Source organism: Leuciscus leuciscus, assembly GCF_965113295.1.
Source record: "Leuciscus leuciscus genome assembly, chromosome: 5".
NCBI classification, from domain to species: Eukaryota; Metazoa; Chordata; class Actinopteri; order Cypriniformes; family Leuciscidae; genus Leuciscus; species Leuciscus leuciscus.
Window position 1 is genome coordinate 32,183,910 of NC_138729.1, and position 25,105 is coordinate 32,209,014.

General features: G+C 37.6%; 1 protein-coding gene across 1 annotated transcript; it reads left to right on the plus strand.

Moving 5' to 3' along the window:
- Positions 1-21,553: 21,553 nt before the first annotated feature.
- On the plus strand, positions 21,554-24,839 carry ntmt1 (N-terminal Xaa-Pro-Lys N-methyltransferase 1). Its single transcript, XM_082170604.1, has 4 exons — positions 21,554-21,699; positions 23,046-23,220; positions 23,587-23,839; positions 23,950-24,839. The coding sequence occupies exons 1-4, from the start codon at positions 21,647-21,649 to the stop codon at positions 24,204-24,206; spliced, it is 738 nt and encodes a 245-aa protein (XP_082026730.1). The 5' UTR covers positions 21,554-21,646; the 3' UTR covers positions 24,207-24,839.
- The last annotated feature ends 266 nt before the right edge of the window (positions 24,840-25,105 follow it).

Sequence of the window (25,105 nt, forward strand, 5' to 3'; positions counted from 1 at the left end):
GTGCTGTGCTAAACTGTAGTAACCTCTCAGTGTGTGGCTGCAGTACTAGAGCTCAAACAGACATGAAAAGGATTTGGGGGACAATAATTTAGCTTTTCCTCTGCTTCTCGTTCAAACTCTTTCCATCTCTCTTTATAGGGATTTTAAAACCTGGGCAGAAAGGCAGAATGGAGTATTGTTCAAATAGACTATCCATTCAATTTTAAATTTAAATTGTTTGCACTGACACTTCAGGCCCCCATGAGTATACCGTTTATTTTTGGTTGTGCAAGTCGTTTGCAGGTTTGCCAGTCCTGCTAGAATTTAGCAGTGTTTTTGCGCTTGAAATACTGAGTGAGTAGGAGTGGGAAGGGTGTGGTGGAGTCCATTCCTAGCAGTGTGCAGTATGCCTGGCTTTCTAAATGTCATCACTACCATCATTAGTGCTGGTCTATTTTGTCACAGATGCCGATTACGTAAAAGAAGGACATGCACATATCAGAGCATATCCACAAATAAGTATCATTCTAGCCAAGAAAGCCTCTAATGTAGAGGGTAAGTCAAGTCTCAAGTCTTTTGTCATGATGATTTGAGTCAAGTCTCAAATCCTTTTGGAAATTCCTTTTCTATAAATACTCGTTCAATACGAATTTCTCGTTTTAATCTCAGATTCAAGTTTCTATATGTGGGCTGAGAACCACATACATAGGCAATTTTTTCATACTTAGACAGCCTGAACAACATGTAAAGCGACAAATCACAATTTAGTTTCTTTTTATGTGCCCCTTAGGGGCATATCATATTCATCATAAAATAGTTATTTCTAAATTATAGACCAGCACAGGACAAAAATAATTCAAAATATGTTGTGGCAGTCTGCAAAAAAAAAAAGAGAAAAAAAGGAGTTAGCAGAAATATGTGTAGACTTCAGATTGGAATTTCTGTCCATTCAAAAATTTTGAATAAAAATAACATATTTTCATACAATAAAAAAGAAAATTGATTCCAAACAACATTGGACCCCATTTGCTTTCATTGTATTTAAAATATATATATATATACTCTTGTCTTCCACAACAGGAAAAAAAAACTGGAGGTTTGGTGAGTAAATTATTACATTTTTGAGGTATACATTTTTAGGCCTGTTTGCAACAACAAGAATTTTCGCCACGAAAAATGGCCAGATTTTCGCATGCTGTTCAGACCAATGCAGAAAAAGAAAAAAACTGCCAATGCAAATTCTCTCTCTGACTGTTGGTGGAAATTCTGAAAAGTCTATTGCACAACTTTCCGTTTTTGTCACTGCGAAGAAAGGAAGTCAAACAGTATTTAAATGTTCTCAAACAGCCAGGTTTTTGTAATCTCAGTAGTGTTTATCAAATAACACTGAATACACAGACTGATCTCATGAAATGGCGTATGTATGACACGCCAATTCGTATTTCCATTTTTGGCGTGTTATCAACACGCATAATCGATTTTCAGCGTGTTTATCAACGCCGGTGACTTAACGTTACATTACTGTATATATAAATATATATGACCTACCCCAACAGCGTCCCTAAACCTACCCGTCACTGGGGTTAATACCATTTATGAGTGTTCCCCTACCATCCTAGGAAAAAAAATATTGCTCCACAGATGTAGATATACATTTTGCTCAGTTTCGCTCGGACATTTAACGGCGTACACATACACGCGGAATCACTCTGACGTTTAACGGCGTAGACATACACGCGGAAGATGACGGTTCGTTTCGGCGTGGACATACACGCGGATAGCTCAAAATGCGTATAAATAACACGCCACTTGACTTGAAAGTGGCGTGTATGTTTACGCAAAGTCATGATGTCATGTTGGAATACAAGAGTACAGAGACAACATAGATGTTCCGGATTCTTCCTCTGCTATTCACTATCGCTTCGCAAAATAGTCTGTTTGTGAGTGCCACCATGCCATAGTTTTATGTAACAGCAGCAGCTCTGGTCATGTGACCAAAAGCGCAAATCTCATTGGGTTGGTCAGTTTTCTTCGCAGTGTGATGGTACCGAGATTTGAAAACCTTTCCTTTAAAAAATGCTGTCTGACAGACGCATTAACAGCTGTTCATTCAAATTAAAATGTTTATCACACCAAACATTTGTCTTGGTGTGAACGGGCCTCTATGCCTAACTGAGGCGTTTAACTCACTAAATGACTTTACAGCAACCACTTCCTATCTCCATCGGTTTCTCTCTGTCTTTCTATGAAGATAATGACAAGGATGTTTGTTTCCATTATGTATCTACAACACATAAACCAATACAACTACAGCTCCATTCCCATAACCAATCAACCTCCTGCCTCTCACACAAACACATACATGAACACCTATACATCGACTTCAGATAGGCCAGGCTTAGACAACCTCCCATGGCCCTCAGCTAGCCTCCCAGAAAGCCTTTTCATTTCACAGACGCATGGATGGGAGAAAAAGGAGGGAAAAATGAAGCTTTAGGAAGAGGAGGGGGCCATTGCGGGGGAGGGACCGAAAGGGGAGTGTGTGTGGGGGTGGGGGTGGGGGGGTGTTAGGCAGCATTGTAATGATGGAGAGCAACTCGATACTCTTGCATGCTGAATATTCCCCTGGAGGGCTTTTTCCATTACCCGAGCACAGCAGAATGGTAGAGTCGTTTAGTTTAGCCCAAGCTGCCTAACGCTCTCTCAGGCTCCCCCTCCCCTTCTCTGTTCCCCTGCTGCCCCTCCCCTCTCTCTTTCTCCCTCTCTTGTGTTCTCTCCCCGCTCTGTGTTTTTCCATAGGCACATTGTGCAAATGTAACCTTTCAGTAAGCCCCTCCCCTCCAGGAAGTTGGCTGGCCCCTTTGCTGCCAGGAAATATGAAAAACTGGCAGGATGCCCATTTAATCTCCAATCAGAGAGAGGGAGGGCGAAAGAGAGAGAAACGGCAAAGCAGTTGAGATGGAGAAGTAAATGTTACAGTTTGACTCAACAGAAGGGAGAAGGGAGGGGGAGAAAGGACAGTTTTACTTTAGTGAGTCACATTAGCTATAGCGCTCTGAAAAAGTGTCTGATTTTCTGTTTTGCTTATACTTAATGTCATAAGTTCTTCAGGGAGACTGTTGTAACATAGGTTGACTTGCTTGACTTGCTTGCTGCGACGGCAGTCATATTGCGCCAGAACGCCCACCACACACCAGCTTACTGGTGGAGGAGATACAGAGTGATGAAGCCAATCAGTATATATGGTGATGATTAGGAGGCCATGATGGACAGAAGCCAATGGGCAAATTTGGCCAGGTTAAACCCCTACTTTTCCCCCAAAAAATCCTGGGATTTTTAATGACCACTGAGAGTCAGGACCTCGGTTTAACCTTGGTTTAACGTCAGTTTAACCACTTAGAAATTAGGCAAGAATGCAATCTCTATGATACATGAGCAGCATCTTCCAGATTCCCTTCTCTGTTTGTAAATAATATGGATGCATAGGACAAAAAAACTATTTTGATGTAGAAAAATCAACATTCCACTTCAGTGTTACAATTTGACTTGCAATCAGGTTAATGGATGTTAAATAAGAGAACTGGTATTTTCTAAATTAGGTCCTCCTGTTTAATTTGATATAGCACTTACTCTAAACTTTCTCCTAAATCTAAGTAATAGAAATATAATTCCTAAATGTAAAAATTAAATATAATGTCTAAGTAGGCAAGGAGGGTTACAGCATTACTTTTCACGTTTACTTATACTGAAGTAGTTTCGAACATTGAACAAAATGGGGCAGTGTATAACATTTGACATCTGTGAAGTTTATTAAAATGCACACACATTTTTTCATCTTTAGCCAATTTTTTATGAATTCTTCCAACCTTTTTTCCTTACTTTGTTGCTGTTGTAGGATAAAGATGGATATAGATCAAGTATATAGAGTTGGAGGTTGGTATAAATTTTTTTTTGTTTGATGATAATTATTTGTTACATTTATATAGCGCTTTTCTAGGTACTCAAAGCGCTTTACATATGGAAGGGGGAATCTCCTCAACCACCACCACCAGTGTACAGCATCCACCTGGATGATGCGACGGCAGTCATTGCGCCAGAACGCCCACCACACCAACTTACTGGTGGAGGAGAGACAGAGTGATGAAGCCAATCAGTATATGGGGATGATTAGGGGGCCATGATGGACAAATTTGACCAGGTTAAACCCCTACTTTTTTTCCCGAAGGACATCCTTGGATTTTTAATGACCACAGAGAGTCAGGACCTCGGTTTAACGTCTCATCCGAAGAACAAGTCATCTCCTCAACAAAATCATCTCCATAACTTTCTTCAATAAACACATATTGGGCCCTATTTTAACGATCTGAAACGCAAGTGTCAAGCGCAAAGCGCAAGTAACTTTGTGGGCGGGTCTTGGGCGCTGTTGCTATTTTCCCGGCGGGATAAATGCCTCTTGCGCCCGGCGCAAATCTAAAATGGGTTGGTCTGAAGTAGCTTCATTATTCATAGGTGTGGTTTGGGTGTAACGTGAAATAAACCAATCAGAGCGACATCTCACATTCCCTTTAAGAGCAGGCGCGCTTGTTCTAAAGCGGATTCCTATTATAACGGCGGATTTGCCAGGCGCGCGCCAGGAGCGGTTCACAGCCGAGGAGACCGACGTTCTCGTCAGGGACGTTGGGGATGGAGAAACCCACCCAAATTAACTTCGGTTAAACAGGCGTATGATAATTTGGGTAAATGTGTAAGCTAGATGTATGCTTTTATAATAAATTGTCTATCTATCTATCTATCGTAATAATGTATGATTTGCAAAAATGAAAACTGCTGCTTCTGTGTAGATGAAAGAATCAAAGTGCGTGTTGTGCACACGCTACATTGATTATGGCCAAGCATGCACCCTTAAAATAGCATATGAAAAACATGCGCAATGCGCCACTGACTTTAAACTATTTTTTCCTGGTTAGTGGCGCAATTGTTGTCTAAACCTGCAAAATAGCATGAAGGAACGTTTGCTTTGAACCGCCCTGGGGAGCGCAAGTGTATTTCCTAACTTACCGATGTGCGTCTGTGGAGGGAAAAGTCCGCTTTGCGCGGGTGTAAAATAGGAATGATACATGCGTCGGTGTACAAAGTCAATTGCGCTGGGTGCAAGATAGGGCCCATTGTGTTTAAAGCCAACTGCAAACTGTATGGTTTTTATAGTCCTTTACGATTGATGCTTCTCAAACGGTATCCATGTGGATCTTATTAATATCAAACTGCACGACTGCAGCACAACATTTGGATGTAAGCGGCGCAATGCGACACAAAAGTCAATAGAACCCATTATAATAAGTGATACTGTCTACATGTGGCATGATGCAACAAATCCCCATCAGTAAACTCAAGCCACGTTCTATTTCTGACGTACTCCACTTACCTGCGCTGCTTCTGACATGAAGGACAAATGGATTTACAATGGTCACTTTGTTGTGTCCAGTGTAGACAGCCTCAAACTGTTTTGGAATGGCATGACACGATACAACAACAATTCCAAACACGCTATATTTGGATATTATGACCTTTTTCATCATTGTTCAGCCAATGTTTTATGTATTTGTTCAATCATTTCATATTTCTTCTTTTTTTCTTTTTAAACTTTGTTAAATTGAATAGCTCAAAATGAAATTGGGTAGAGTTGGAGGTACACAAATCATTTAAAATTTGTAGCCTATAAATGTGGAAAATGATATCAACATCCGGTGTAGACGGTGTAAAATTTACAACTTTTCCAAACAGTCTCCATTCAGACATTATGTGATCATGGTTCTTCTGAGCCCTAGAGCCTTATAAATAGTGCTGTATTTTTTTCCATGCTGATAAGCAACTTTTTTTCATTCTTTTGGTGTAAGATACACCTGACTTCCCAAACGCAGTACTGTCAAATTCACTCTGACTGTAAGGGCAAATGTCTTATTTAAATTGGGCAGGGCCATCTTAAATAAACACTGCTCATAAAACAGCCAATCAAAATGATCCGTAGTTTGGCCACGACATTCTGGGGGCAAAAACACCAAAGAAATGAACGATGAGATCTGTGTACAACCACAATCTGGCCACATACAGTGTTAAAAAAAGAGCACAAACACAGTTATTAGTTAATTAACAGTTAGTTAATTATAATTAAAATGAGATTACTAAATCAAAAGTAACATTTGGGATTAAATGACCTGCAGCCAGTACACAAAACATGTGAACAAACACAAACCTGCCTTGCCACACCCTGAAGAGTCATTCAACCTATTTAGCACGTCACACACCCAACACAGAAGGTGATATTATTTCTTGGTGTGGTGTAGCCTAGTTAACATTCAACGAACTGGTTTTAAAGATTGTTCCATACCACTTTTTGTGAAAGGCAGACTCAATCTTATGTAATGTCCTACGTCATTCTCTTCCCGGTAAACAAGAGCTGCACTGCTCTGGAGCTGAAAAGGGTTTAAAGCTCACATTAAACCTATAACTTTGACAGAGACAGTTTTGCCTACAGTACACAACCATCCAGCTCTTCTTTATGCCTCCATGCAAAAGCACATGGAAAGTGTGGTAGAAGAACATTGTTATATGATGAGCTGGCAAAACAAAAAAATTTATATAATATGCTTGAACCCTGTTGAGGTTTCAGTAGTTGAGTAGCTTCAAATATGTATAGCGACTTTGAAACTTTTTGGAACCGTTAAAAGGCCCTTTACATTTTATAAGATGTTCGTTTAAACCAAATTAATTTAGGTTAAATTGAACCACTTGTCCTCGTTCCCAAAACTGTGGAATTTTATTGTTAGTGCGTAAACGGGAACAACTTTGATTTTTCGTCAACAAAGTGAGGCGGTGAATGTATTGCTGATCTGCTTGCTGATAAAAGCATGAGTAGGCTCAAGAGTCCTGCTGAGGCAGATGAGGTTGACTCACCTCCGCTCCCTGCCCTATCTCCTCTGTGATTTCCAGTCATTGAACTCAGCCCCATGTACTTTTTTTGGGCCAAATAGTCCACTTCATCTCTTCCTGTGCTAGCAGCACTGAGTAGCTTGCAAGTGCTGGGTCAAGAATACTGGGAAGTGCCCTAACTAACAGTGCCACCTGATGGCTAATGGTTGCTACTACGCTAATCACATGACCGTGGATAGGAACTAGAGCACCACCACAGGCTAATTGCCACAACTGCACAGCTGAGATTTCAACAGCCTTAACCTATTTGTCATAGCACTACTTTGATTTTTAGAAATGAGTTTCCGCTATTTAAGAATTTTCAGACTCAGACCTAAATATTTGTATTCAAATTTTTATTTATTTATTTATTTATTGCACATTTTGATGAAACAAATAAGCAAAAGAAAGGATTGCCATTTCTTCACCATATTCATATCCGCCCTCTTTATTTTGTGCTTTTGCTCCGTTTCCTGGAAGTACTTCCTTTAGTTATGACGCACTTCCTGTCTGTTTCTGTGCAATAAGGGGAAATGGTGGGTGGAGGAGAGAACTCATGGAAGGAGATGACTGTTTTCCTGGCTCACATTTTCAGACTGCATCAATATTATGTGGAAGGAGAAAGATTAATCTCAGAACAATACGTGACATGAAGAACAGAAGATGATCCTTATGGTGACTCCAGCTCAGTTGGACATATGACATTATATGTATATTTATTGAAAAAGATTCTGACCTTCCTTTTTTTAATTATTGTGCTAAAAATGTTTTAGCACATTTTCAAGACACCTTGATTTAAAGGGATAGTCCACCAAAAAAAAATGAAAAAATTCTGTCATAATTTACCCTCATGTTATTCCTAACCTGTTTGACTAACACAAAAGAGGATGTTTTGAAGTAACGGTTCCCATTGACTTCCATTGTATGGTCAAAAATATAATGGAAGTCAATGGGGACCAAATCTATTAGGTTACCAACATTCTTTAAAATATCTTTATGTTCCACAGAAGAAAGAAAGTCATACATGTTTGATTGACACGAGGATGAGTAAATGTTTTTCGCTTTTGGGTGAACTGTCCATTTAACATTCTAAAAACCGCAAAGGTTCGCAAGCACAGTACAAAATCACACATCAAGACCAGCAAATTGATTTCACCATTGATATATTTGCACTATGAATGGCTGCTATTCCTGTATTGTAGAAAACCCTGTCTTTTATTGAATTCTGGAGGTCATTTCTCACATGGAAGAGAGCTCTCGTTTCCATAGATCACCAATCATCTCATCTGTTGAGAAGGACAAATACCATTTCTCTCATAAAACAGAGAGGTAATTCCTCCAGGAGGTGCTCACAAGCCATTTGTTTTATAGAGTTGCATGTGTTACGGTTAATCTTTACTCTTGGTTAGCCATGAGACCAGCTCCCCTCTCTGGAACGTGGGTTATTGGACTACCATACTAGAATTTAGAGGTCTAATGGACTTTACACCTAGCACACACACACACACATACATGCATACACAAAAAGAGGCTAAACCAGAGCCAGGTGATATGTGGTAGGTTCCAGGAAGCACTTTTTTTCCATTTGAGAGAGCAAGTGGGGGATCCCAATAAAGTAAACATTCCTTTCACCTCACAATCTTGCTCTCGCGATGACCCTAATACACCCTCCCTGCCACATCCCACAACCATGCACGGCATGAAGACCCTTATCGTACCACACTCCCCCCGAAGCCAAGCTGTACAGCTACCCCCGCGCTGCAGAGCCCTGACAGGCGCATGAAAAGGCGGGGGCTGGGAGGCATTTGGGCAGGGGGTGCAGAGGGGGTTCGAATGGAGGAGGGGGAGGATGATGGGTTCCATTTAAATTCCTGCTTTGTTCCCGTGTTCTCCACCAACCCCCTTTACTATTCCCGTTCCTTAGTTTTCTCCTCCTGGAGCTCTGTTTCCCAGCCTAGTGAGATCAGAAGAGAGCAAGAGCGTACGGAGCGCTAAGAGCGGGAGGGCTGTGGGTTAATTGAGCTGAGGTTACTGCTTCCTGTTTGACTACAAAATATAACTTCTGCTTCAGTAGTTTCTTGGTAAAATTGTAAAGCTGTCAGCGTTAGCAAAAACGAAATGAAAACATTTTTGTTAATGGAATAAAACTAAACACTAATTGAAACATTTTCATGATGTCAAAACCCTTGCAACTAAAATAAAAAAAAAACTAAAAGCCATAGGGTGAAATAAATAAACTGAAAACGAAAAAATAAGTTCTAAATGATAATAACCCTGAAAACGGTTTAGGGGTCACAATTAAACAGGAAGAAGATAATTAGAAGTTAAATCTATTTCTTAGATGTAAAATTTTCCTTTCATTTGTGCAGCCTAAATCTGAACCCTGACAAACGTGAACAGACAACTGGTTTCCCAGAGAACTGTGGTTTTGGAAGCCAAATGGCAGCAGCAGGATAAATGAGCCAACAACATTGTTGCCAAGCACAGAATCTTCCTCGTTCCCTGACTGAATCACTTAAGTGTACATGTCAGTTCATTTTTGTTGTCCAATTGTAATTTGAGCACAAATCATTGACACTTCAATTAATGGCCCAATCAGAGGCCAAGTTCTTTTCAAGCTGCCTTCCTGGTGGCGTCTACTTGAAATGAGAAAGCAATGCAGCCTGGGAACTTGAGTCAGAAACTTTACCCTGACCTGTTAAAGCTACCTTAAGAATGTCAGTTCAATGTTCTCTCCACATGTTAATGCTCATGTGACCGAAGGAATGAAATTAAGTAATGTGGGGGCCTCTCTTTGTCCTACTAAAGGAAGGAAAGAAAATTAAAACGAGAAACAGAAACAGAAGACAATAAAGCTTCAGAGCAATAACATAGTGCCACAAAACTTTCTCTAAAGCTGTTTTATGTGATTGTTGTTTTTTGTGTGAACCTGCACATGTAAATATAATGTGTGTGAATGTTCCTTGTGTGTGAATGTAACACTTTGGCATGATCACATTATTGGTATTACTCAAGAGTCGGTCCATTCTGTTCTAGAAAATGAAGGAAGGAGTCCCAGATCTTGTGTTTTGTTGAATTGAATAATTCTTTACATTGCTATACAAGAAAACAATTATTTGATCCAGAATGATAAAGATGAACCATAAATACTTTTCCAGTGTATGGCAATCAGGCGTTTCGTTTGCAATAAACACAGGTTTACAAACTTCTGTTTGTGTATTTTCAAAGATAAGGCAGGTGCAGACCACAGATTTTGGGGCAAACCGATTTCTTTACTAATCCTTTTAGATATTAAACTACTTCTTTCCAAAAGGACTGTAGTGCTCACATTGCCAAATAATGAAATATGTTCCCTTATGAGTTGTACATTTCCACAGATATCCAGAATATTTTTATTAAATTAATTTATTCAACTTTTCAATAAAGTCATTATCCATTTATATTGGAATTGATTGATGATGTTTGCGCTTGAATGCAATTTTTTTCCATTCACTTTCTGTAACTTCCATTTGAAGATCATCAATCCAAGCCAATCTTTTATGATTTGATGAGTCTTTGGCTGCATTAACAAATTTGCTGTACATCACAGAGATTTTACACTTAGCACTGGGATTTTATATTTTTAGACTCTTTGAAGGTAGCCTATAGTTTTCATTAATGAACAAACTGTCTTAAACTTGTATTAATGGTATGTTAGACACAAGTCAGAATGTGTTGTATAACTTGTGTACAATTTAAAGATGAGTTGACTGCTCTTTAACATGTTTTTATCTAGCATACTTTGCTATGCACCTCAATATGCTGATAATATGATTCCATAACTCAGGAGACACAAAGAAATTACATTAACTGCAGCGGATAAATCCAGGCACTGCTCAGGAGGAAGGTCAGAAGCTTGAATAGCACTCGTACAGACTCTATTTAAGCTTTGTTTTGTAGATGATATAAGCCTTAGATTTGTGTTTTTTGTAAATGTTATACTTTTAGAAAATTGGATATTTTCAAACTTGAATCTTGAATATGGAGATTATGTAGACATGCATATGTTGATTATTTATGTTTATTGGTCAGTATATCCAAGGAAGACCAATTACAATTCTTTTTGCGAGAAATAATTGTAAGGCGTAAGAACAATGTAAGAAATGCTTCTTTCAAAAACGTTATAAAAATCTTATGACTGCAAAAATTTGAACAATATTGTATATGCAACTCTGCATACAGAATTATAATTGGTCTTCCTTTCTTGCATCTGTTTGATGATTTATAGCCACTTTGGCACTGTTTCTTTACATATTAATGCGTACAGTATATACAGCTGACAGAACACAATGCACACACTGAGTGTCATGACAACAGCATCTCATTTACACAGAACCAAAGTCTTGACTAAAACTTAAACTCACCTTTAGGTTTAACATTATTTTTTGCTGCATTGCAATTGCAATAATCATATTTTTTAGCTACACATAATTCTTGATCATACATTAGTCACAATGGCATCATGTGTTTCTGCTTGTAGTTGTTGTGTGTGCTAATATGTGAATGCATATTTTGTTTTGTGTGTAAATATGTCTATTTTCTAGGATTATGGCGTAACCATTATGACACATTCTTAATTTCCTTTCCCCTCACTGCACCAATTACATCTGCATTTATCCCTCAGCTCTGTCTCTCTCCATTTCTCTCTCTCTTTCTCGCTCTCTTTCCTTTAAATTATAACTAGTGTGTGCCACTGACTGCAGAATTGATGCAGCTGAGAGAAAGGAGGCGAAGACGAGAAATAAAAAGAGAGCAATGGAAAAGAAAGTCAGTCGTGGATGAGAAAAGAACAACAAGGGAGAACGATAGCACGACAAGGTTGACGGAAGGCAGTGGATGGGAAAGAAAACAGAATTACAAAGAATGATAGGTAGGCAAAGAGATAGGAGAAGTTATGGTATAAGAAGAGAGAGAGACATCGGCAGAAGGTTAACCAATCAGAGAGCCACTGACGAGAGAGAGAGAACTGATCAAAACCACGGAAGGCTGGTTCTAGGCAACAAAGGACCGAAAACGTAAAACACGAATGTGTGTATGGAACGAAAAAAGGGTGTCTGCTGAAAGAGAGAGCCGGGGAACGAATGAGGAAGAGGGGAACAAATGAAAAAGAGTAGGAATCAGCAGAAGAGGCTTTTGCGGTCCCAAAGCGGAGGGGGAGGAGGAGGGCAAGAGAGAGGCAGGTTGGGGATGGGAAGGCAAGATCAATAACTAATTTCAGTGGCGAGCCTCAGTCGGACTGTTTTCCAATAAGCCCTGGACATAACGAGTTAGCTTGAATAGCTGTGCTGCTGCTATTGCTGCTCTCTCTCTCTCTCTCTTCATCCATCCCCCTCTCGCTCTACCCGCCTCATGTCTCTCAGGGCCCTGGTGCTAGCGATGGCTGGATCGATCCTCTGCACGCACACAAACACACACATACTTAGACACACAGGCCTGAGTTCTGCAACAGGATCTCAAGACATGTCACTGCTACTGCTGCAGCCTTGCATGCTGTTTGAATGCGTGTGATTGTGCGTTATAATTATTTCCATCATTATGAATCGTCTCATATGCAAGTATGGTGAGCAGATTTCCATGATAAAAAAAATAAATGTTGAAGATTTTATCTGGAAAAAAACAACTTGCCAGCAATGAAGCAAATCTTCTTTGCAAGTGCAGCTTGTGAATGACAGTATAACAAATCAAAAATCTGTTTCTTCAAACTTGAATCTATTAAATAAATAAATTAAAATGCAGGTAGACCCTTTTTACTGGGGCTCAAGTTCTATTTAAATACTTCTGTGCCCCAGTTAAATATTAGTAATGATAAATGCTTGTTTGACAATGAATTTGACCAAATACCCTCCTGAGATTTTTTTTTTCCTAATAATATTTCCGCAATCATGTCACGTGTGTGTTTTCTTATCAGCTGTTTCGAATCGGAACTAGAATCACTCTTTTGAACGAATGGTCCTGAAATAGTTTCCAATTCAGTTTGATTCCTTCAGAACGTTCACTCGCACACTGAAGCGTCTGCAGTGGTTTCTCACAACCATAACTGGATTTATTTATAAGACAGAAAACAAAAAGAGCACTGGATGACGTGGATATTAACCTACAATGTTGAAAAAACAGAACATGCGATGAAGCAGCTTGTTATTGTGCAAGCAGACTGTAAAAGACTCTATACTGCAAGTAAAGACGATTTATGTATACATCCATAACAGTATTTTTAAAAAGAGTAGCCTATAAAAAAAATGGGGACTTTTTTTCTTCTTTTTTTTCAGTCCTGATGAAAGTCTAGAGACACTCCTGGTCTGAACTGAAAGTGATTGCAAAGAAATCCTGGAAAATCCTTTATGAAATAAATAAGACAATAAAGAGACAACATGTCCTTATATTGTGTTATTACTGCTTGCCCACGGCAACAAACACTGCAGCCAGTTTGTTCCCATGAGTTATCAGTTTAATTCAGTCTAATAATCTCTCACTGAATCAGTCAAAATGGTTGTTGATTTACTCACTGAGCAATTTCATCATGTCCGACTCAAAATGAGTTTACAAGTTAAATTGTTTGTTGTCCTAGAACTGCACAAAATGATCTCTTTGTGTAATTGTTCTTGTGTGTCTTTGCAAATATGAGTGTAAAGGTGCTTTTGCAATGCAAAATAAAACAAACTATCCATGAGCACAACAGTTACTTGTGTCATTTTCAACACATTATCTTTTGTACCAATGCCATTCTTCAAACTTGTTCCTTCCTTGTTCACACATGTGAACTTACAATTAAAGACAATTTCATTCAATCATTTCTAAAACAAAATATGACAACATAAACAATGAAATGTAATTCCACAAATCACTCTTGTGTGACGCTGTCCAAATATGATCTGTAATGCTTTTTTCACCTTTGATGGCTGACAGAAAATTCAGGTTTACAGTGACAGCAAAACACTTCACTTGCATACATTCTAGAATGAAAGTATCAGCAAATCAACTTGTAATGGCAAAGAAACAGCCCCGGAGAAACACAAACTATACCAGAGATGGTGAGGAGGACATCGAAGATCATTTTAATGTGTCTAGCAGTTGAAACCAGGTCACATTAACATTTTTAAAGAATTGTTACAATTCTTTTTCCCATAGGCGTCACCAAGCGTACTTGGTTGTAGAGAAATTGATCATGGTTTTAATAAAAAATTTGCACTATAAACACATGTCTTTCCTAGCTGAGTGGGGGGGAAAATAAGAACAAAGGGCCGGTCAGACACTGGCTCACAAAATAGTTGTTTGTATGGCTTGTATCACTAAAATTACAGGACATAATACATTTTGCTGAAGAAATGCAGAATGCCAGAGATGAAATGTCAGTGGTTAATGCTTTAAACGTTTAATTATGCTTTGATTATGCTGCTTCAATACAGTAGCCTATGTAAGTTTACTAATTTTGTGGATATATACACCACCATTCAAAAGTTTGGTGTTTTCTGATGTTTCTTAAACAACAAATCAGATCATATTAGAATGATTTCTGAAGGATCATGTAACACTGAAGACTGGAGTAATGATGCTGAAAATTCAGCTTTACCATCAAGGGAATAAATTACAGTTATTGCTGTTTTTACTGTAATTTTTATCAAATAAATGCAGCCTTGGTGAGCAAAAGATTCTTCTTTCAAAACGTAAAAAAACAAAACAATCTTACCAATCACAATCATAAAATTAAGTCCTTTTAAATGGTGGGGTTGATGTCTTTTATTCTTCCTAAATACAGTTTGGCCATACTACCACTAGATGGTGTTACTCTACACTATAGCCTTACAGTGGTTATTGAAACTGATTCACTTCAATGCAAAGAGAAAATATACTTGGTTATGGAAAAAAAACCCACTTCTGCTGTACTGTCACAAGAGTTGGTCATTTACTTGATACGTACTCATATTGTTGCATAAGTGAGAAGCACAATTCACAATTTATGTTAAATAAACAGTTTCATTAAACATTTGAGCTTTAAATCCTCCAAAACATTCTTATGTATACATAGTCTTGCTTGCTTGACATGATTCTACATAGAAATGGTTTAATAACAATAGTCTGGTTACACTGGAAAACAGGGTTCCATCCTATTTTCTTTTTATTCACCACGTTCCCCTCCCTTTCTTCTTCTCTTTTATACTCTTTTAGTCTCTCACTTTCTTTCTCTCCCTCTCTTCCCTTCTCTCTGTACTGCTTGCATGGTTACAGCTGCACTGGTGATAGGGAGCTTACTTGTGTGAAATATTAATAAGAAAATGGCTTATGCATTTTTAACTATGTGCCAGGCAGACGTAGTCTCGCAGAGGAATAGGAGTGTAAATTCTCTTCCAGACCAGGTGTGGAGCTCCTGTTCAACTAACTAGTTTAGTAACTTATAACCTGGATAATTCACATCTTACAAAGTAGGCCTACATCTTTCATGGTATATGTGACGCTTGACCACAAAACCACGCTGGGCCATTACATTTTTTGAAATTGAGATTTATACATCACATGAAAGCTGAATAAATAAGCTTTCCATTGATGTATGGTTTGTTAGGATAGGACAGTATTTGGCCAAGAAAATCTGGAATCTGAAGGTGCAAAAAAAATCTAAACATTGAGAAAATCGCCTTTAAAGTTCTCCATTTATGTTCGCGATTTTGCTGCATTCACTCACAAAAATAAATGTTTTATATATTTACGGTCGGAAATTTCCAAAATATCTTCATGGAACATGATCTTTACTTGATATCCTAATGATTTTTGGCATAAAAGAAAAATCGATAATTTTGAATATATTGTTGGCTATTGCCACAAATATACCCATGCGACTTATGACTGGTTTTGTGATCCAGGGTCACATATTTTGTCTTAAATTCAGAACATTTATTCATTACACTCATCTTTCCCATGTGAGTTCAATACTAGCCTTATCTATGATTATAGTTATGAATCTTAAATGTCCCCAAATGGAAGCTTTTGTCAGACTTAGCTCACTTGTAGGGGTTTGTCCCCATATCGTAGCTAAGTAAAGCCACCCACACAAGACACTTTTATCCTCTCAGTAACCTTTTAGTTTTCTCTCTCTCTCTCTGTTTCTAGGTCAGGGGAGGCAGTAGTGAGCGTGTGCTCTGCACCGCTGTCCACTTCAATCTACCCAGCCACGGCTGATCTCAGAAATATATACACAGAGAGAGTTGTTGGCGGTGATGGGGGTGTCAGAGGCTCACATGGGGGAAAACAGAGACAGAGGAAAAATCAGTGGAGAAAAGGCAGAAAGAGAGAAGGAAGTTAGCATGGCAAGCATAGCATGGACTTAAAGGCATGGGTTGTGTAACATTCTATCCTGTTTTGTTCCATAAACGCACACGTAACATTCCAGCACACACACACACACACACACTCGCACAGCCTCTGTTCTCAATATGCAAGGCACTGCTGCACTGTGAAACAAGAAACCACATCAGACCTCGGACCTTCAAAGACAGAACTAATCCTGCTCTCACCCAAACCTGATTGTAATTCAGTCATTACGCATTCAGCTCGACGCACTGCAGAGCTCTGGCTTCGATTAAGAGCCTGGTGTTGACTGCTTGAAGTTTGCTGCTGATATACTGCTGCATTTGACTATAATGATGCACCTATATATAAAATTACACAAATACTGATAAATACTAATTGTATATAAATAATACTAAAATAACACTGCTTTTATTTTAAACATTTTATTTATAAACATTATTACATGAATCATATCATACAATCTGTCATCTGTCTGTTTAGTTCATGCATTCCCTCAGAATCAAACCCATATTATTAATATACTATATTTTTTATATTATTATTATTAATATAATGTTTAAAAATAAAATTTGTTTGTGTTATTTAAGTACTATATATATTATTGTAGTATTTAATAAGATTTTGATTTAGCTGTTATTTTTATATTTAAATTTTATAATCTTTTAGCTGTATTTTATTTTTGTTTTAGTTAGTTAGTTGTTAAGTTATATGAACATTAGACATGAATTCATAAATTTTGAATGCAGTCTTTCAGAAATATTTGATATAATATATGCCATGAATGATCAGAATCAAGTATTCCAGATAGCTGTGTATATAATAGCTACCTCCTGATGGTTACTTCCAAACAAACATTATACTGAAATCGTACAGGGACATTCAGTACTAATTTAAAGGTACAAACACACATTCACGCCTATACATACACAGATTTGCATAAACTTTACACTCTTCAGGGGTATGTCTGAAAACAAGCATGTCTTATTGTTTTCTTCTTTTTCAGGAGAGACCTCAGTCCAGCCCCTCTTTTCATCTGTGTATTTTACCTTGTTTTCTCTATCATAATACAGGTGCTCCCATCCAAACTACCATGATGTAATCCGACTGTAATCCCAAACATCAAAGAACCACATGTGTCACAAACACACATACACACACACCCTTCAAAGTCTTTTGCAATGTTTGTTTGGCTAAAACGTGCTTCTGATTTATTTTTGAGGTAAAATGTCATTGGTTTTAAACACTGTTAGTGATTTTTCACTTTTTGTTAACATTAAGTTAGTTAGTTAGTTGTTTGTTTTTGCCTTTTGGCTCTGACAGACATTCAGGCCATATGGTTCCGCTTGAATAAGGCATACAACCTCCTGACCCTTCTGTGTGTAGAAACACAAACATTTGTTTACACATATGCACAAGCACAACCATATGAATGTGTAGCAAATGGCAGACAGGAATGTAACTGTCTGTCTCATATTTATCTGTAATTAAGTACATAAACGGACAAATTCAAGAAACAGACACATATCCGCTCACAACCTTGTATCATGGTAACAAAGCTATCATACGCACTATGTACACATATTTTATAGTTAATTATTATAGCAAATCTTTGTTATTGTATTTTAGCATGCATTGTAAATTTATATATAATTACATAAAAATAGCCATTTGCTGAATAAAATGGCTTTAAGCTATACAGCTTTGCATTTTAAAGTTATATAGATATGTTATTTTATTTCATATTAAAGTTAAATGCTATTTTAACTGTCAGGTTTAGCATGAGTCCTCACAGTTATCTATAAGAACTGTGGAGTAAGTGGATCAGAAGCATTCTCACTCAGTCATAATTCCAATATCTTGAGCACAATTTCCAAGGGTACCTACAGAATATCTACTTTAAATTAAGTGTTAATATTTTAACAATTACATTAATTTTAATTTTGTACAACTCTATGGTTGTCTTCAATAAAACATTTACTTCAGGGTAGTAGGGGAAATAGGGCAACACATATCTGAAATTCCACTGTTAGCTGTTGTCACCCACTGTGATCTGAGCTCTGACCACTATGGGGCATTGTGTTTATTGCTTGAGCGAACTACAGATTCTCTGGTGACTGTCTGAGTGAATGAGGGAATGATTTTAACCTCAAGCTGTCCCACTGAGCTTGCATACAGTACAACAGTGCCATCACGTGGCGACTGGAATTAATGCGCAAGTGTTTTGAACACTTATTCAGGGGAATGTTTATATTACAGTTATCATTCACATTTGTACAGTCAAATACTTATTATTGTAATAACAACTTAAGAATATATCATTATTTTGTGCCACTTTTGTATTCATATGAATTGTAATCACAATAATATGACACAAACCAAGATTGTCCTACAAATGACCTAAGCAGACTTCAAAGGTAGGGCAGGCAATTTTTTGTTCACGTTTCACGCTTTTCTCTGGCAACACTATCAACGGCTAAATCAATCTGCAGCAGTCAGGTGGTACAATTCAGTATTCTGTAAGTTGTTTACATTCATTATTATTGTAATGTGTTGTGCTTTGAGACGTGGTAATTTAACGGCGTCTCTCGTGCGTGTCCTTGTGTTTTGAAGAAGGTGTGGCTTTGGAGACACTCTGAAGGGAGCTAACTTGCTATTGCTAGCCACTCCAAAATTGTCTACCCTACCTTAAAGGAAACTTCTGTAGGAGACATTGTTTGGTTCATCTGCTTAACAAGTAGCACAAGATGTATCATGTCATTTTTTTTGGTAGCTTATACATGTAACAATGTTCAAACAGTAGTGAGTTTAACACTCACTTTGAGTGCAATTCATTACATACTGTGTTTGGTTGCAGTGCACATGTTCATAAGTGCCCTTATACTGTCCATTTCTTTTTTCCAGGGATGCCTATGTCCTTATTTGCGTGAATGAACTGAACTCCTTGAATGCACAAGGCGGAGTTCGCTCTAATATGTGTAAGTACAGTAGATTTATTGACTGAAGCATGTGTCCTTGTGTCTAAGTCAGGGTCTACATGTGAATAGAATGAGATAAGAACTACTTTGTGACCTCCACCCTATGCAAGACACTTCTCCTCACCTTTCCCTTCAACCACCCTCCACATCCAAGAGATACAAAAGGATAGATGTTTCTTTTCTAAATACTTACATTGCTATTTTAATCAACAACTACTATTAGTATTGCTGATATTGACTAGATTCTAGTACTGTTGTCAATGTTGTGTAACTGATAGCCATAGCCAGTCTGTAGCCGTTTAATTTAGTTACAAGACAGCATCAAATATCTCTATAAAATAAAGTACAAATATTAGAAGTACTAAAATTATTCAAACTAAAATTTAAATAACAATAAATATAGAAATAATAGAAATAAATTCATTACAAAAAATAATACATAAATTAATAGAAACAATAAAAAACAACAACATTACTAAAACTTAAAATAAAATTTAACTGAAAATATTCAAATAAAGGCTAATTCAAATATCAACAAATACTATAAAATAAATAAATATTACTAAAATAACACTGATACATTAAAAATGTTTATTTTGACATTTGATTATTAATATTTAAACTCTTCAAAAAAGTCTAGAATGAGTCAAAACTAGGTGACTATACTGTCAAACATATTTAGCCGTGGAAAAGAGGTTAATCTAAAAGGAGAAACGTGAGGAGGGCACACGCACGCGCGCACACACACACACACACACACACACACACACACAAACAAACAGAGAGAGAGAGAAAGAGAGAGAGAGAACCCATAGGCGGAGACAGGTAAGGAGAAGAGCCGGCCAGCATTGCTGACTCAGGACATTTCAAAAGTGTTGATTTCCGCTCCATTTCTCCAGCCTCTTTGTAATTCTAATGAGAATGTAAAAGGTGTCAGGAGCCAGAGAGGGAGTAGACAGAAGAAGATAGGGTGAAAGAGAGCAGATCAGATTAAATATCGACTGACTTCAGGCTGTCCGATGCAGACAGGCAGTGTACTGAGTCATCATATGTATACCCTGCCAGCTCGGCTGAGAACGAGAGACAGAAAAAGGATGAGCAGACAGAGCCGGGAGGGAGAAAGAGAAAGAGAGGAGTAGCCCAGGGGAGTGAGAGGAGAGCAGTGAAACGTTGGGCTTGTGGGGGAGGAGAGACGAGCATAAATAGTCGAGACAGAAAGCATGCTGTCATGTAATAAGGGGAGTGAAAATAAGAGATGGGATGAGAAGAAAGAAATGGCAACAGTGGAAAACAAGAGGCTGGACAGAATACAAAATAAATACAAGATCGTTAGGATGAACTTACAGTTCAGATAAACATTTATTAGAAAGACATGGGAAATGAGAGTGAAAGGATGTTTATAAGAGTAAACCAAATACAATATTAAGATGAAAATGTGATGAATAGTGAAAATAAAATACCTACTTAAAGACCAACCCTAGGAAAAGAAACACCTACTAACTCCCATTGCTCTGGTGTCAAAGAAGGGATGCAAACATGCCTAAAATATAAGAAAGTTGTGCTTTTAGTGTCTAGGACAAAACACTGCTATACTACTTAAAGTGTAGTCCTTTACCGTTACTTAAAGTGTATACCTTTAAAGTGTATACCTCTACCTTTTTTCTATAATGCTGCTTTAGGTCTCTGGAACACTTTCATTTTCATATATATGCAGAATTTCTTACATTTATTGAGGGAATGCATTTAGCCTCCTCATAAAGGGGCCAGGACCCATAGGGGCCTCAATAAACTTATTCAAATGAATATATTATTAACAATAAATTACTGTCAATACAATTAAAATTACATAGAACATAATTAAAATTCTAAAAACAGCACATAAAATAATGTACTACACACACATAGACTTTTAGCCTACATACTGCAACTATTGTTTCTGTTTTTCCCTCCAAGTTTTAGTTTATATATATATATAAAAAAAAAAGATTAAAAGCAAGCAGATTTAGCATAATTTTAGCAGAAATACTGGAGGAAATATCTTACCTTAAATCTAAGAATGGCCTTTGAGTCAAAAAGGGTGAGAACTACTCTATGCAGCCTTAACCCTGTGTAAAAACACAATTTCTCAAAAAAAAAAAACATAACATTTTTGATCATTTAAAATAATAATGAAACACATTTAATAGAAGAAATGACAGTTTATTAGCCATGTTCGCAAGTTTACATGCGGCCACAAGATGGAGACAAATGAAAAACAATTCGCTGAGGGGAAACACGTTGGTCAAATAAGGAAATGACGTACGGTGTTCAGCATTTCTGCTTTGGGAAGCCAGGGGAGCTAGGAAAGCTTTCATGGGGCAGTTCTGCTACAGTTGTTCAGTAGTGACATGAACGATTGTAAGAAACGACAGTCAGCGGCAGCGAGGGCACGAAAGCAAAGGTACGGTAGTGTTTACTGTCTGAATTACTGTTAAGACAGAAACAGCTCAGAAAGACCAGTTGGAAGCATGAATAAGTACATACCTGTGATTTAGAGCTGGTCGTGTGTCAACACGTGTAACTATTTGTCACTCCTAAATATAGCAAAAGGAAAAGACGCGTTTAACGACAGCACGATAGCAGGGCCACATGTATGATCTTTTTTTGTCCAAGTAAACCCAGTAAGTAACTTAATGAGACTGTAATAGTAACACTACTTTTTTCTTCAATTACTATTTATTACTTAGTAAATATGCCAATTTTTTAGTCTTTAGACTACACATACTTAGTGGGTATTGGTATGTTCTGTGGGTCCTCTGTATGTATTTATTCATGCTTCCATTTTTGTTAGGAGATTATATCTTATTTGACCAGTCATGTGTCTGTCAGTCTACGGTGAAGTGATGCTTCCTGACAGCTGAGTTCAGACAGCAGAGACACATTTGGATTCAGGTGTCTAAATCTGACAGCTTCAGCACTCTCATCAGGGGCTTCCCTAAGGGGGAGAAGTTAGGACGATTCTATGGGCCCACGCACATTTGGGGCCCCCCAGAGATCAATTTTATTAGTAGTAACAGTAAGTTACTAGTTGTAATGTAATAGGGGGCCCAAGTTACCTCATATTCTTTCATAGGCCCAAAATTGCTAGTGCCACCTCTGGGTCTCATTACAGGCTAACGAATTGGCTCTTTACCATTTAATTGAAATTATAATTAATAATTTCATAAACTAACAACTCAAACATTATCTTACTGACAGTGAATGCATGACTAGGTTTACTTACTATGAATAATATTTGACATTTGTGTATATTTATTGTAAAATGTAGCTTGCCGTATGAGAATGGTTCTGCCCAAGGTTCTGCCCAAGGTTTTCCCCTTGTCACATTCGCCTTTCTCATTGGGGCATCAATAAATATTTTCTGTATTGTGAAAGCACTATACAAAAAACTTGGCGAATCGCAATAGAGTATAACAGTTTTATAAGAATGGCGTTTGCAACCAATTCATTTATGCATTTAGATACTAATGCAATTTTACACTGCACAGAAGCTTCATCTGAAGCAGTAAGACTGATTTTCATGCAGCATATGATTTTACACAGAAACTATAATTGCTATGAAATTGATTTAAATATGAAATAATGAATATAGGAACATGAAATAATTCAATTTATTTTAATTGTGTACTTGTAAACTTCTAATTGAATATATACATCTATACAAATTCATAAGATGAAAGTTCAATATAAAATGCTGAAGAAGAACTCTGACTGGTAAAACTACTTTCTTTTGATCTCTGTGGTCAGGAGTTGCACAAAGATGGAAGACTGCTTGATAGAAGACCAGACAACCTTTTACTCGAAGGCAGAACATTACTGGAAGGATGTCCCGCCCACTGTGGATGGAATGCTGGGAGGTTATGGCAGCATTTCCAGCATTGACATTAATGGCTCCAAAAAGTTTCTTCAAAAATTCCTTGGGGTGAGTAATTCTACATTTTAATACACTACAATTCAGAGGTTTAGGGTCATATATATATATGTATGTATAGACTGGAAGGATATATATATATATATATATATATATATATATATATATATATATATATATATATATATATATATAAAAGCAACCTTGGTTAACATATTGAGAGTTATTTCAAAAACATAAAGAAATAGTAGTGTAAGTTGTTAGTGTAAATCTTTGACATTCTACAACTCCAAATTTTAGTTCACTGCTAGGAAAATGGAGCAAGACAGTAATCTTGCCCACAGTTACTAAGCTCCATCAACCTTAAATGAAAGTCCATGAGAAACACACTATCGTCTGGTTTCCTTTTACTCAAAGGAAGGCCAGGGTAAGACTGGGACAGGCTGTTCTCTGGACTGTGGTGCTGGAATTGGCCGTATCACCAAGCGGCTGCTCCTGCCGCTCTTCCGTACAGTGGACCTAGTAGACGTGACGCAGGAGTTCCTGGATAAAGCTCGTACATACCTGGGTGAGGAGGGCAAGCGGGTGGAGAACTACTTCTGCTGTGGCCTGCAAGATTTTCAGCCCCAGCCAGAACGTTATGATGTCATATGGATTCAGTGGGTGATTGGTAAATGGATTTATTTGGCTACACCATCTATCATAAGTTAATATAACCAGATGAATCTTCCATTATGTTTTGCAAACACAATAAAGCCCAATTGCTCCATGTATCTGTAGGTCACTTAACCGACGACCACCTGGTGGAATTCCTGAGGCGTTGCCAGAGCGGTCTGCGTCCGAATGGCCTGATTGTGGTGAAGGATAATGTTGCGTTTGAGGGTATAATACCTGATGATGTAGACAGCAGTGTGTGTCGGGACCTGAATCTACTACGTCACCTAGTAGCCAAGGCTGGACTCAGCATCATCTGTGAGGAGCAACAGCAGAACTTCCCTGAGGAGATTTATCAGGTCCACACTCTAGCGCTCAGATAGCTGCAAGCATTGCACGAGCATGTTTTTATGTGTTTGTTCTGAAGCCAATAACGTGAAAGGAAATTAGGATCAATGTTAGCTACACAAGAAGCTACGCGTTACTGTCAGTGTGATCACCGTTTTTTGAAAAAAGGCACAAGACTTGAAGGTGATATTAGGAGCTTGGGATTTTACTTCTAGAGCTTGTAATATGACAGCTAGGACTCGGTGGGTGTACTAAATACTTGAAGGGATAGTTCACACCAAAACAAAAATTTTCATAATTTACTCACCTGTATGACTGACATTCTTCTGATGAACATAATATATATTTATGTAACTTTTTTTTGTCATACATTGGAGGTCAATGGTCCCCCAAACTGTTTTGGGAATGTTGTCAAAATGTTGTATTTTGTGTTATACAGTCATACAGGTTTGGAAACACATGATGATGCGTGAATGGAGAGAACTATCCCTTCAAGACTATTTAATCAGAGTTTATGGCACCGTGACCGGCGTGTGTAAAACCTTTTAATAACTTATGAGAATTTGAATGTTCCATTTTAGTATATGTGAATTTACAGCTGTTGACAGAAAACTCTTAACTGAACCATATGTTGTATTTTGCGTTGAATAAACGAATATTTTGAAGTAGTCCTTGAATGACACTGTTATTGTGTGTAACAGTGGTCTTAGCCTTTTTGACTCCAATACCATAATCACCTTCCCCCATCACTGCTAAGATATTTATTGTCTATATGCTGTAATAGTTAAAACATATTTATTGATTTTTATTTATACATTTAATTAATGTGGTCGGTAAATTTAATATATTGAATTAACCACAATTCATTTTGTGATTCCAGAAGTTATGGTCTGCATTTTATGTTCCTCAATAACAACAATAGTTAAAACCTAAC